Source organism: Phacochoerus africanus, chromosome 2, assembly GCF_016906955.1.
Source record: "Phacochoerus africanus isolate WHEZ1 chromosome 2, ROS_Pafr_v1, whole genome shotgun sequence".
In the NCBI taxonomy this organism is placed as follows: Eukaryota; Metazoa; Chordata; class Mammalia; order Artiodactyla; family Suidae; genus Phacochoerus; species Phacochoerus africanus.
In genome coordinates, this window is record NC_062545.1 from 90,067,625 (window position 1) to 90,083,312 (window position 15,688).

General features: G+C 36.6%; 1 protein-coding gene across 6 annotated transcripts in view; it reads right to left on the bottom strand.

The window, feature by feature from the left end:
- SENP6 (SUMO specific peptidase 6) overlaps positions 1-15,688 on the bottom strand; it is a 137,996-nt gene that overhangs the window by 5,468 nt on the left and 116,840 nt on the right. For 5 of the 6 annotated variants that reach the window (XM_047763707.1, XM_047763697.1, XM_047763690.1 and 2 more), the window contains 7 exons: positions 15,554-15,676; positions 14,222-14,314; positions 10,586-11,016; positions 4,547-4,650; positions 2,937-3,025; positions 1,111-1,179; positions 858-1,008 (listed from right to left, as the gene is read on the bottom strand). In XM_047763707.1, the coding sequence (XP_047619663.1) occupies positions 858-1,008; positions 1,111-1,179; positions 2,937-3,025; positions 4,547-4,650; positions 10,586-11,016; positions 14,222-14,314; positions 15,554-15,676 (1,060 nt within the window). The remainder of the gene's footprint in view (positions 1-857; positions 1,009-1,110; positions 1,180-2,936; positions 3,026-4,546; positions 4,651-10,585; positions 11,017-14,221; positions 14,315-15,553; positions 15,677-15,688) is intronic. The other variant, XM_047763714.1, reaches the window with a different exon arrangement.

Sequence of the window (15,688 nt, forward strand, 5' to 3'; positions counted from 1 at the left end):
GATCGAACCCGCAACCTCATGGTTCCTAGTCGGATTCATTAACCTCTGAGCCATGATGGGAACTCCCGATGTGAAGGATTCTAATCTTTAACTCAAGAGTAACAGGAAGCCACTATAAGATTTGAAGCAGAAAAGTAACATGATTATATTTTGGGTTTTAGGAAAACAACTGTGTGAAAAACTCAAGGCAAGTGGCCTAGAGCTTGTACAGTTTGGAAAGCGATGCTAGTATACTGGCCCCTCAGGAGGTGGCTGGTGCAGGGGTAAAGCACTGAACATATCTGATGCTACATGATGGAATCACAGGACTATGGTATAATGGGTGGTGGGTGAAGAAGAGGAAGGAGTCAGGGTAACTGTAAAGAATATCCAAGAGGGGTGTGTGTGTAGTACGTTCCTCTGAAGTCAAAGGAAGAGGGTATCATGAGGAAGGAACGGGGCTGGGAGGTCAGGAACAATTTCAATTTAAGAGTGAGAGTAAAGCCAGATTACAGAGATTCGAGAAACAAGGAGGATTTGTGGAAATGAAGAGAGTCAATATAAATACTTGTCCAGAACTGTATCTGTGAAGGGGAGAAAAGAGAATAAAAGAGACAGTCTGAACCATGGGAGAGATTTCTTAGGGTGGAGAGAGTCAGTAGAGATGAAGAGCCTATCAGTGAGGAGCAAGGAGGTCAACAAGTGCTGGATTTGATGCTGTATAAAGTCTTTTTCATGCCTTCAAAGGTCTCCAATTTAAGAGTTTTTGAAAAGGTAGTTTTCAGTCTCTTCAAAATATTTGCTTATTGTATTTTTTATACTAACATAAGGTCAAACACATCATTTTATCAAATGAGATCCAACAAACTGAAACCCACCTCGAAAAAGCTCTCTACATACTGCAATACATACACACCACAATCACTGAAATTGTTTTGCTGGGGTACTTTTGGGTTAGAGCCTTTCATAACATCTTTGGAAAAACTTCTTTTGCTTCCTTTTTTAACTTCCCATTCCACCTCTAAATACCTGCAATGATGTGTATATAGTAAGAATATATACATACATTTAAATATACACAGTTCCTCATCCCCACCAGAATTGAAAGTATAGGTAGAGTTTTGAACTTACTCTCTTAGAATTTTTACAACATTTGACCGAGAAGGGCCTCTGAGTGAGTCCATCAGTAGGATACAAGGTCTGTAGGGCAGGAATGACCAATTATTAATACTTTACAATGTTTAAAGGTACATTAACAATAAAATTTAAAATTTTTAAAATTTCCTTTGTATATTCAGTAAAACTTGGGGGGGGGGGGAGGGGGGAATAAACCTTTTAAGCAAACACCCTAATAATACTCAGTTAACTATCTGTGGTTTATTGAATGCTAAATAATGGAATATTAACTTAACCATATCTAAGAAATGAAGACATTTTACTGTAGCTCCACAGTTAGTTCCTAAAAATACTTCAAACTTTAGTAGAAAGTCAAAAAAATTCTGAAAATTTGAACATCCCCATATTATAACCTGCTAAAAGTGAGATCATGCCAAGTTAGAAGAAAAATAATACGGTTTTTAACTAAATCTATTCTAGATAACAAAACAAGTGATCATCACATAAGAGTTTAGGATCCAATGTTCTGGGCAAGATTCCACTTGAGAGAGCACTCAATATATGTAACTCTCAAAATTTTGTTCTAAGTGAGGAAGTCTAATGTAGTACAAGAATTCCAAAATGTTTAAAGATTTACATTCTTCCTGGCTAAAATTTATGGGATTTGGAGAAACTCTTTTAACTGCTCTAGGTCTCTGTATTTTCCTTTATAAATGAAGTTCGCTTTTCAAATGCTATTAATGGAATTTCAGACAAGATTTCCTACAAAAAGCCACACATCTAGAACTATATTATACTGCATCACTTCAGAAGCCTGGAGACCCTGGAGAGCCCTGGGACATGCATTTCTGAGAACCAGACCCCCTCTCGGTTGGGGTGCCCGTCTGGAACATGTCCCTAAGGACTGCCCGAGTCACCACAGCCCTCACACAGGAGCTGTGCATTCAGTGCCACCTCGAAGTTCCATGTTACTGATGTGAATTTCATTTTTTTTTTCAGGGCCCCGCCAACAGCATAAGGAGGTTCCCAGGCTAGGGGTTGAGTCAGAGCTGTAGCTGCTGGCCTATGCCACAGCCATAGCCACACAGGATGTGAGCCACATCTGTGACCTACTCCACAGCTCATGGCAACACCAGATCCTTAACTCGTTGAGAGAGGAATGAACCTGCGTGTCCTCATGGGTGCTAGTTGGACTCATTTCCAGTGAGCTGCAATGGGAACTCCTGATGTGAATTTTAATGACAGTTCTTGGTCCCTTCCTGCTCCAAGCCACTATATATCCAAAATGAACAGCGGATTTTTTTTTGTCTTTTTTTGTCTTTTAAGGGCTGTACCCGAGGCATATGGAGGTTCCCTGGCTAGGGGTCTAACTGGAGCAGTAGCTGCTGGCCTATACCACAGCCACAGCAAAGCCAGATCCAAGTTGTGTCTGTGACCTACACCACATTTCACAGCAATGCCAGATCCTTAACCCACTGAGCGAGGCCAGGGATCGAACCCGCAACCTCATGGTTCCTAGTCGGATTCATTTCCACTGCGCCATGATGGGAACTCTGGAACAGTGGTTTTCTAAGCACATGTATACGTACAACTCCCTCCGCACCCCGACACACACACACAGAAAATGGGCAAACAGAGAACCAGAACAATTTCCATTCACCCCAACTCCATCCCCGGACATAGATTATGATGACCCAATTTTCCTAATGGATCCCAAGAGCCTCTGTGACTTTTGTTTAGGTACTAGTTTAAATTAAAATAGTACAGTTAGTGTTTTATTCTAGGGGGGTATGTGACTAGAAATTATCATGTAGTTTGCAAGATATATGATAAATGCTTACTGTTTACAAATTGTAGGCTTCAAATGCCACTGTCCTATTTCTGAATTGCAGTTGTCATCAGCAAGGAACCCATCATCACTGCTGTCATCCTGTAAAAGACAGCTTATTAGTATTGAAAACATACAATCTAATAGCATTTCTGAGGACAAAAACCTTTGGAATAAATATGTACACAATTTTTCTGTATTTAGATGATCAGACATTAGGAAATGTGCTATGTCACTTGATTCCAATTACCTAATGCCAAAACAATGGCATTTTAATGAAAAGAAACTATCAATTAGATCTACGAAAAATTGTTACATCTGATTTACTCAATCTAAATTTTTAAAGACTAAATATATTATGACTGATTCTTCTCATGTCAAATATTGTGGCTCTAATTTTAGGTATTTTCACAAAAATTTAGTTTGTTGGCTAAGACAACTGTTCACAACAGGACATGAATGACATATTTATTATTCTTTCACACAAATTTTTTTTCATATCAGAAACATTTAAAGGGTTTTGGGAAACACTTTACTTGACAAAAGCACTTATCCACTTGAGAGAAGACAACTTTATGATATTGTGTCTGATTCTACAGATTACCTTGAATACACAACAAGGCTTTTTTTTTTTTTTTTTGTTCTTTGGAAAGCTTCTGGTAATCTTAAGAATGAAATAATCCACATAGGAATAATAATAATAATGTACAATTAAATTAATCAGTTCACGTAACAGCTATGACAGAAGGAACATAAGTGATTATAAACCTGCAACCTTATTACTCAAACCTTATTATAAACACCCAAATACGTGTCTGCGTACATTAAAGAGAAAAACTGTATTTCATAGCTACACACTGTAGACCAAGGGATATCACCAAAAATGGTTTTTGTTCAAAAGAGAACTAAGGAAAAAAGAAAAATGGTGTAGTACAAAGTCATCTAAATTTACTACCAGGTATACAATTTGTCCTAACAACTAAGGAAAGATCAGAGTGAGTTAAAGAATAGTTTAAGCTTTTCTCTATATATAAATCCCTGTTTAACTTAAGTTATAAAATATTTTCAAAAATATACTTTATTTTTGGTCTCAATAAAATTTATTAGACAAGTGAGACTGTAAGGAAATATTAGAACTGACCTATTTTAACAAAATTTTATCTGTTCCTGCCATGGCACATATACACTAAATTCGATGTAAGAAAAATCACTTGAAAAATGGAAAAAATAAATACAATTTTGCTGTGCTTGTGTACCACATAAGTGAAAATTTAAACATTTGCCTCCTGAATGTTAAGTAAAACCAAGTAAGTTTGGTCCATAAATCTTTAAAAGAGGAAGAGAAAGGGGTGTGGTAGGGGTTGGGTAGGCATTTGGAGTAGGAGAATTAACTTTACTTGGATAATAGTAGTTTAGTCCACAGGAGCAAACAAAACAAACTCCAAAGTGAAAAATAAAAGCACTAATATGTTTATTCTGGCAACTTCTGGATTGAAAACTGAATTTGTGTTTTGAGCTGAGACCCAAATCCAGAAGGTGTGTTGAAGGAGGTGCCTAAGGACTCCTAGAAAAACTTGCAATCAGATAAAGTACTAGAACTTTTGGCCTAGCCTTAGGTTTTACCTCGTTGTCCTGATCTTCTGAGAAGTCGATGAGTTCATCTTCAAGCATTTTACTACCTTCACCTGATTCATCACTGTAGTTTAGTCTGATTTTGCTTAAGCCATCTGTATCAGTAAGAAACATATAATTTTTAAAAAGAACACACACGTAGTTTGCAGTATATGTTAAAATGAATGCTAGTAATTAATTACATAGTAATTACAAATACAAAATCTTTACCATGTGATACTACAAATATAAAATGTTACTTTTTTAAAAACCTGGATTGACATGTCACTTACAGAATTGTTTCTACTATTTAGACCCTAAAATTCATTAAAATTTAAAAACTGGGTTATCAATTATATTATTAAGTATATACTATTTGAATACATGTATATAAACAATTTTTTGAAAAAAATTTATGGCTGGGAGTTGTGGCTCAGTGGGTAAGAACCCGACTAGTATCCATGAGGATGGGGGTTTGATCCCTGGCCTTGCCCAGTGGGTTACAGATCCGGCATTGCTGCAAACTGCAGTGCAAGTCACAGATGCATCTTAGATCTGGCTGCGGCTGGTTGCGGATGTTGTGGCTGTGGTGTAGGCAGGCGACTGCACCTCTGAATTTGACTCCTAGCCTGGGAACTTCCATATGCTGAGTGTGCGGCCCTAAAAAGAAAAAAGACAAAAAAAAAACTTTATGGCTGCACTCTCGGCATATGGAATCTGAGCTGCAGCTGTGACTTACATTGCAGCTGTGGCAACGCCAGATCCTTTAACCCACTCTACCAGGTGGGGATCAAACCTGTTCTTCTGCAGTAACCCGAGCTACTGCAGCTAAATTCTTAACTCACTGCACCACAGTGAGAACTCTATAAATAAATGTTTATATGTATGCTAGGTATCTTTAGTAACAAGCTACAATACTCTGAAAACAATTCAAAGGTTTAGTAACAGGAATAGTTAGCAAATTAGAACACAAAATGAAATATGTGTACATTTAAAAATTTTAAATTGTGAAAATAAGGAAAAATGTACAGTACAAGCTAAAAAACATGACTAAATTAAGTAAAACAGGCTTGTGTTTAGAAAAATAATTTTTAAAAAATATAAAAATGAAAACAATCATGTTAGGATGGTAGTTATGCATGCATTCCCCAACTCCATATATTTTCCTTCACAGTTGGTTATATTTATAGACTTTTCAATAAAATAAAACAACCCAAGCCAATGTAGGTGCTGCTAGTATGACTCATAAGGAATATTGGAAATGAATTCTTTTCTTTTTTTTTCCTTTCTTTTTATGGCATATGAAGTTCCCAGGCTAGGGGCTGAATCGGAGCTGCAGCTGCCGGCCTATGCCACAGCCACAGAACACCAGGTCCCAGCTGCACCTGCTACCTACACCGCAGCTTGTGGCAACACTGGATCTACTGGCCTACTAAGTAAGGCCAGGGATCAAACCTGTATCCTCATAGCCACTAGTCAGCTTCTTAATCCGTGGAGCCACAATGGGAACTCCTGGTAATGAATTCTTTTAAAGGTCTGTTTCAAGAACCTAAATCCTTACCAATCAATGCTTCTGCTTAAAGAAGCTAATTACATAGTATGTTTCAAAGAAACAGAAGATTAACAGGAAAATAATGAAAAATGAGTCAGGGACTTTGAGTGACTTTTGGCATTATACAAATATTGTTTATTATAGAGCATATCACTTACAAGTTTTTTAAAAGTAGGACTTCAATGTATTTTAGACAGGACAAAACTTATTTTAGTACAAGTTATCAAAAGGGCATTAAGGAGTTCCCATCGTGGCTCAGTGGTTAACGAATCTGACTAGGAACCATGAGGTTGTGGGTTTGATCCCTGGCCTTGCTCAGAGGGTTAAAGATCCGGCATTGCTGTGAGCTGTGGTGTAGGTTGCAGACGCGACTCGGATCCCGCGCTGCTGTGGCTCTGGCATAGGCCGGTAGCTACAGCTCCGATTTGACCCGTAGTCTGGGAACCTCCATGTGCCACTGGAGCAGCCCGAGAAATGGCAAAAGATAAAAAAAAGGGGGGGGGGCATTAAGAAGACTAATATAAGCAAGTTAGGATGGGAAGACAGCAAGATAAAATGTACCTCTGAAAAAAAGATGTATTTAACTTATATAAAAGTCTAAATGTTGTGACTGACAAACTAGTTAAAACAATAAAACACCAGGGTGAATCCCCTTTTTTTTTTTTCTTTTTGCCATTTCTTGGGCCGCTCCTGTGGCATATGGAGGTTCCCAGGCTAGGGGTCCAACTGGAGCTGTAGCTGCCAGCCTACACCAGAGCCACAGCAACATGGGATCCGAGCCGCATCTGCAACCTACACCACAGCTCACGGCAATGCCGGATCCTTCACCCACTGAGCAAGGCCAGGGATCGAATCCGCAACCTCATGGTTCCTAGTCAGATTCGTTAACCACTGAGCCATGACGGGAACTCCAGGGTGAATCTTTTTATCATGAAAAGAATAACCTTTTCAATTTATCTTTTCCAAAAATCTGTATTTTTATGCTTTTTTGAAGTTAAAACATCTATAATTTAAATTTGTCCAAATCCTCAGAACATTAGTCATCACAATCAAGTTATTTTAGCAGCAAATTATTCCTATCTATACTTGTATTACACAAAACTGTGTCATATAAATATGAACCTTATATATATTAAATACGTGTGAATTGCAAAAAAGGGAAAAAAGTAATTTAAACAGTGTAGTCGATTCCTTCAATTATTTCACTCAGTAAAAAATGCCCTTGGGTAAAATAAGAGATGATAATTCAATTAGCTGTTCTCATTCAGTCTCAGTTCCTGAGCTGCTCTTAGAGTGAGGTCAGCTGAAGATGCAGAACTGAGTCTAGTGTTTAAACACACATTTTTCATGTATAGTATGCAGCAACACAACGATTTCAAATGGTGCCCAACTGAAAAGAAAACAGCAAACAGAAGTAGCAATAACACATTATTGTTTTCTCACAATTGACCTTAAAAACCTAATCCCTGTGATAAGATACAATTCCACTTATTTACTGCAGCATGTCCACAGACATCATAGTCAACACTGGCATGTGTGTGTGTTCAATGGTTAAAATTACGTTAAAATCCTGCCAACTATACTCCCAGATCAAACAGAAACTGATTACTAAGAGACTAAGCATAATTATAAAAATCTTCACAAGTGCTCCTTATCCTAATTTTTAACATGTCATTTCATCTGGGATAGACCGCATAACCATCCTCTGAGGTTCCTCTAGAGAGCACTCTTATTCAACATACTTTCTGGAAACATCTGATGAAGGATATGAGACCTTGTTACTAAAAGATACAGACCCAATGTAGAGAACCATTTTTTCAAATTGTGAGACATTATCATCACTGGATTAAGATAAGCATTTCAAAGGAACAGAAAATATACACACGATAAAGGTAAATTAATTTCTTTAAATGATATGGTTACACACATATTGAAAACAAATGCACAAACTATAATTTTAAAAAGAAGAAAAAATAGAATACATACATATTAAAAGGGCAAATTACATAAAACAGGTATTCTTTACTTTGGTCTCCATGAGGATTTATTAGGACATTCACTCAATTTAACTGGTTACTACTCAACTAGAACATTAACTTGTAGGAGAGGGCCACTAAGAAGTTCTGGGGTTTGTGTATATGAAGAAAGCCGTGCGCTTGTCCCACTGCTCTAAGTCATGCACTTTAATTCAGTTTGTAACCTCAGTGCACATTAAACTGTATGAAATTATTGATCAAATAAGAACTTTAAATATACCACACACACACAAAAAAGAACAAACCTCATTACTCTTCAGTTATCACTCCCTTCTCCCCATATTCCTGCCCTGACCCCCACCAGCCCTAAGCAGCCATTGATTCACTTTATTTCATTTTCCTGTTTGGGAGATTTCATATGAATGGAATCACATGACACATGGTCATGTGTGACTATTTTCCCTCGGCACAGTGTTCACATTTCACCTATGCTGTGGTTGTGACACTACACTTTATGGCTTACCAATATGCCACTAGATGGAGAGACCATGCTCTGATAATCCATCTTTCAGGTGATGAACATCTGGTTTTCTACCTTTTGGCTATTATGAATAATGCTGCTATAAATGTTCAGGCCCAAGTTTTTGTGTGGATGTATGTTTTTATTGCTCCTGAGTGTTTATCTAGGAGTGGAACTGCTGGATCATATGATAACTGAATGTTTTAACTTTTTGAGGCCTGTAAAACTGTCTCACAAAGCAAGCTGTATCATTTTGCATTCCCACTGATACTACACAAATGTTTTGATTTCCCTACATCCTCAACCAACACTTGTTAGAATCACACTTTCTGATTTAGCCATGCTTGTGTGGCTAAGAGACATCTCTGCAGTCCTGACTTACATTTCCCTTATGACTAATGATGCCGGGCACCTTCTCATGGACTAACTGGCAGGAGTTTGTCTTAAGGGCTGTGAGAAAGAGTGCACACTGCCCTGCAGCTTCAGACTGCCCAAAATGGCAATTCATCTCTAACGTAGTTATTGCTGACTCTATTTTTTTTCTACTCAAGTATTAAAATCCTCAACTGAAAAAAAATCAGCCAGAACTTGGTGATTACCTACTTTGTCTATCTTCATTCCCTTTCCTGTCTGATGGAAGAGATTGGAAAGTGATCTAGAAAAGGTAGTACAGTTTACCTTTGAACAACACGAGTTTGAAATGCACCGTCCACTTACACATGGATTTTTTTTCAACAAATAATGTAATACAGTACACAATCCAAGGTCAGCTGAATCTAGAGATGTGAATCTGTGGATATGGAATTGTGCGGTATGACACAAATCCACGTATAAATATAAAGTCATACGTGGATTTTCAACTGTGCTGAGGGTCAGCACACCAAATCCCATGTTGTTCGAGGGTCAACTGTATCTGCTGGGCTTTTGATGCCCTTTTCTGCTTTATCTGCTAAGCTGACTCCTCTGCCTCTTATCTTATACCCACTCCAAAGGTCACAAAGACTAGCATTCATAGGGCTAATGTCAGGTTTATGCATTAGTATGTCAAACAAAAAAATATTTTTGTAAGAGCAGAGCAATGGCTTTCTGACATACTGAAATAATACAGGCTGGTAAAAGTATCAAGGGTTAAGAGTATGTTCAGCATTCACAATTTCTGATAGGTTCTTTCTGAGTTCACATAATTTCTTCTATGCCTTTGTTCCTCCAAAGATGTATCAGATCTATTCACAGTTTAATAAGTTTGCTGGGCACATCATCCTATGGCATGTTATACACTGTATATTATCAGAGTAAACTACTTTACTTTTGGGTTTGAGTGGAAATTATAGAGTTGATTTGATATAAAATTTAAGTATATGAAGTAAGAAACCTTAGATTTCTACAACAAGTGCTAGAAATATGGACCTGATTCAAGGAAAAAAAACTTATTAGAGCTGAGGGAAGATAAAATAGCACAAGCTGAACCAGTGTCTTTCTTCCCACTGAGAACCACGATGGAGAGTAAGGAATAGGAACTAACGTGTGATCTGAATGTCAACAATGCTTTAATTTCTGCCTCTTGCCACTTGATCTCAATTTGCCCATCTGTAAATTGAGAAGATTGTACTAATTCACCTTATAGATCTAAGACTGTTCAACTACTGTTTATGCTGAATAAGTAATTTCCTATGAAATAAAAATAAATCCATTCCTAAAAATGGAACATGTAGACCTTGTACTATAATTGTAAAGGTGAGGGGAGGAGACTCACCCTAAAGGGGGCACAAGAGAATTATCTGGAGTAGTGGAAAAGTTCTAAATCTTGACTTCTGTAGTGATTACATGACTGTATACATTTATCAAAGCTCAATGAGCTATATTTATGAGCGAATGTTATTGTTAAGTAAATTATACCTCAATATACCTGACTTTAAAAAATGCGTCCTGAAATCTTAATCCTGGTTCTAAAAAATTCAACTTATTCTGAATTCTTTGATTCTTTAAAACATTTAGAAACATACCTGTATGTTGCATAGAACTTAAATATTCATTCTGTAGGCCATTCTCACTTTTAGTCCTATCAACAACTTTCTGGCATGCAGATTCTCCTTTATTCGATTCTTCATTTTGACTTGCAGTATGATTTATTTTTTTCAGACTACATTTCACACTGCTTATGTTTCTCCGATAACGAGGGTCACTTTCTTCCTGTTCATTATTTGAATCAATTACAGCTACGCAATGCTTTCTGTTTAGCATCTTCTTAATTACGGGCTTGGCAGATGAGTTTTGTGAACAACTGTCCATTTCACTGGCTGAAGGAGAAGAAATACAACTGTCCTCTACAGGTGAACATTTTTGCATGACTGTATTTTCATGGTAATGAGGATTGGGTTCATACTTTGGTTTTTCCAAACCAGGGAAACAAACAACAGCCAAAAACCAGTGTGCACTGTAAAAAACAAATGAAACTACTGAATATATTATTAGAAAAGTTTATTATATTTGGCAATAAATATTAAAATGTTGTTTAAAGCTTTTGTAAACAAATTAAAAATGCCCAATTTTTTCAATCCTCACATTAATCCACTTGTTTATTAACAGAATATATATAATGTCTATTCAAAAATAACAATTTTTGTCAGAATTATATAGTCTGCACTCACTTTTGCAAACAATCCTTTGAATCTTTTCCTGGTTTTGGAATTAAAAATTCATTGTTTTCCTGGCAATTTAACAAAATGTAAATTATATCACTGCAATTCATCATTCCCAATTACCTTTCCTTTATTTATTTAAAGGATAAAAAACTATCTAGCCTCGATTAAAATATCTTCAGAAGTCTAATTAGACTTTATAGTTTTGAACATTTTCTAAATATTGTATATAATAGCTTTTTTAAAACTTTTACCATGTCTGTCTTATTAATAAGAATTTCTTAATATTGAAAATATTAAATAATTCTTTCTTATGCTATATTGAAAAAATACACTAAATTGAAATAATATATCTAATCTAATCATCACTGCAAAACTTCATGTATCAGCAGGATTCCAGCTATCAAGTGGGTATTCATGATATAGTTCAATTCAGGAATCATACTTCCCAATCGTAGGATATAAGCCATGAGGGAGAAGCTGGAAGCCATTAGTGGCTAATATTCGTTAATCTAATGAACTGTATTAAGGGTTACTATTTGCTAGGCACAGTGTTATGTGCTGGGATAATGAACAGACTAGAGATGTCAGATGATTTATTAGCTGAGTACAGTGTTTGTCATATAGCAGGGTGGTCAGTAGATATTTGCTGAATAAAAAAATGAATATACTGACTTGGATAAAAGTTATTCTATATTCTCTTCCTCCAAGGTAATAGAAATAGCACTGGCTGTCTCTTCATTAGACAGCATTAGCAGAAAGGTCATTGAGGCTGGCTCATTCTTGACACTGCAAAGGCCAAATGGAGGAACCCATCTCTCCAGTTCTTAATTATTAATCCTAAGGATCCTATGGACTCAGGTCAGGCTAGCGTAGAAGAGTAGCATACCATCTTCATCCTTTATCTACTCTAAGACACGGCTGATTGTAAGTCACATCTCAATTTCAGAAATGTTAAAATGTGAAAAAACACTTTAAAAATTGATTAAATAGGATATAATAGTGATTCTCAACCCACAGCTGAAACCTAAGTCTATCACAGTTTTAAACATTTTTGCTCTTATGACCATATGGATAAGACATAATTTTTCTGCTGCCTCACCTAAAAACCTGGAAAAAGCCTTCCCTCACTTAGCTGAAAAGAGAAAGCTGAGTAACATACTTCTGAGGTCACTGTCAACTGCTAAGAGCCACGGTTTGGCTTTTATGATTCCTTTTAAATAGCAGCTACCTTGACCTTAAGTCATCGGTAGAAGAAATGGCTAAAACAGGTAATTTCATTTAAGATGGATTATGTTCAAATGCCAGTTTTTTTTTTTTTTTAAACAAATGGCTTATGTGCTGACTGCAGCTTCCATACACATCAGATAGAGTGACTAAGAGTGCCTCTACAGTTAAATTGAGTACCTCAAATTATATTCCTATTTAAAATTTTTATAACCAATTTCTGACAAATGGCTGCCTATGTATATCTTTCCTTTTACGTAGTGGGCAGCACACTTGTTACTTTGCATGACAAATTAATGTCAAGAAAGCTTACTTTGAGGAAAAAGAAGAAGATTTAGGGGGTTTTGTTGTTGTTGTTTGTTTTTTCCTTTAATGGCCGCCCCAAGGCATATGGCATTCTCAGGCCAGGGATCAGATCAGAAGCGCAGTTGTGACCTATGCTGCAGCTGTGGCAATGCTAGATCCTTAACCCACTGTGCCAGGCTTAGGATTGAACCTGCGCCCCAGAACTGCTGATTCTGTTGCACCAGAGTGGGAACTCCTAAAGATAGTTTTAAACTTAATTTTGAATATTATATTATATTTGACTTCAACATACAGCTTTGAAGAAACTGGGTTTTACAACCATAACCAATGTTTTAACCTAGCCTACCTATCTTTGGCTAGGCTAATTAGGGAACACAGATCTTTTGATTTAGAGCATAATTTAAATAAATAGAATTTGATTATACTATAGAGTGAATTTGTTTTTTATAGTGAGAAAAAAGAGCACATTCAGAAGCTAACCTGGCACGGATAAGATTATCAGACATAAACAATCTTGCATAATACCAATCTCAGACAAGGTTGCTCTGCAATCACGATAAAATGAGACAAAGCAAGGCCATTTCATAATGTAAGCAGAAACAAATAGAAGGTCACAATGCAACCTCCCAAAGAACCAAATATTCTTTTTTTGCTAAAAGAGTGAATGAACCACTGCCCCCTTAGCCCGCCCCCCAAACCACCTAACCAAAGCCCAAATTCTGTTCCTGGCTCTTTCAAACACTTTTACTGAGAGACCCCCATGGCTACCCATGGTGTATGCTCGTCCTTGATGCAAGTACTAAACCCAAGTGGTCTAATTACAGGGGCATTCGTGGAGGTCTTTGGCTGGAGGGCACAGGAAAATAAAAAAAATGAGACACAACAGCTCCCAAGTCTAAACTGTCTAATACTAACCTGTCTAATACTATCCTGTCTATCTGCCCTTTTCCAGTATTGTGTTACTGAGAATAACACAAATGTCTAACCATCCCCATTTACCTATAATAAGCTTTAAGCAGTAAACATGGTTTTCAATGAGAAAATGACATAAAATCCAGCCACCTTTTCTTCTTTTTGGTTAAGAGACAAAGTGTGTTTTAAACATAAGATTCAAATTCTTCTATGTGACCTAATCATTTTTCTGGATAAGGTAGCCTTTTCTATAAGATGTTTGTTAGACCACAAGCACCATTTTTTTTCCACAAGCACCATTTTTTAAAGAAATGACATTATTCCACATTGACAAATAAAATGAAATTAGAAAGATCTCTTATCTAATGTTTGTAAAATTCAGTATCTTACATGATTCAGTGGAAAACTGCATTTATTTTCACAAAATAAGGAGTGTAAGTATAAATATATAAAACAAATTTTAGAAAGTTTAAAAATGGATGAATTATTCACCTTATAAACACTTAATTTTCTACAAACTGCGATCACATTTATATAAAGGAAATTCTTACTCACGCTTCATTGAGGGGTACAAAAATAAAATCCTTCTCAAAAATATCTACATGCCGCGTCCAAGTTTTCACTCTCCCGTGTCGCTTTTGCTGTATTCTGTGAAGAGAGAAACTATCAAGCTTCTGAAATGTTTCTAGAGCTTCAGTTTATATGCAGCAATTTATAAAACACAAGGATTAAGATGTTAATAGATCACATAGTTGTATAAGATTTAACACGGTGTGAGAAGAAAGGAGAACACCTAAGATGGAGCTAGGAAGCTGTGAGACTGCTCATCACTGAATCTGGAAGAAAGAGATGATTTAATCCTACTACTTAATAGGGTAGACCAGAGCTACTATTTTTATTGTTGCAGAACTGGTTTTAGCAACGATACTGAGAAGCATTTCAGACCATGATCTATAATAACTGAGAAGACAGCAGGAAAAGTAAGTGTTATCTTAGCACAGGTGAAGGAGGACAGATTACCAGCACTGGTCAAAAACCAATCACAAAACAACAACAACAAAACAAAACAAACAAACAAAAAAAGGAGTTCCTGGCGTGGTGCAGTGGTTAATGAATCTGACTAGGAACCATGAGGTTGCGGGTTCGATCCCTGCCCTTGCTCAGTGGGTTAACGATCCGGCGTTGCCGTGAGCTGTAGTGTAGGTTGTAGACGCAGCTCGGATCCCGCGTTGCTGTGACTCTGGCATAGGCTGGTGGCTTACAGCTCCGATTGGACCCCTAGCCTGGGAACCTCCATATGCCTCGGGAGCGGCCCAAAGAAATAGCAAAAAGACAAAAAACAAACACAAAAACCAATCACTACCATCAACTCTAAGATACAAAATTAGGAATCACTGAAAGAGTAGACAATGTTATTTATATTAAGCACAACAGACATCAATTCAAGATATTTAACAGCACTAGTGACAAAAAATGTATCAACTCTTTGTGTGTATCTTAGAACCAATTACCAGCTATTATCAGAGCTGGACCCTACATGGAGAAGAAATATCTAAAGAACTTCCTAAAATTACAGAGTCACAGGGTCCTCTGTTAGATATTATGGATGGAACATCTAGGGTAAAACAGGGCAATTTGTATTTAATAAGTATCCAAGTAATTTTTTAAACTATCAGACATGTTTGGAAAATACTGATCTAGATGTTAGACATAAAACTTTTATGAATTCCAGGTATCTTGGGGCTTTAGAATATTATGAATTATATTAATTTTGCTAATTGATAATAGACCTAAAAATGTCATTTCAATACAAACATGATTTTTTATAAGTTAAATTTAAGTGAAACTTACTATATCTGTTGAATATTTTCAAAAGGCTTAACTTACGACAGATTAGTTGTTTCATGAAGATTTCTCCTCTCTCTCTGATTAAGGCGTTTATAGAAAAAAGAACTGAATATATGAATTCGGTCAGCGTCTTCTTTCTTCAATTTTTCAAGCACCAAATACCTATTTTATAAA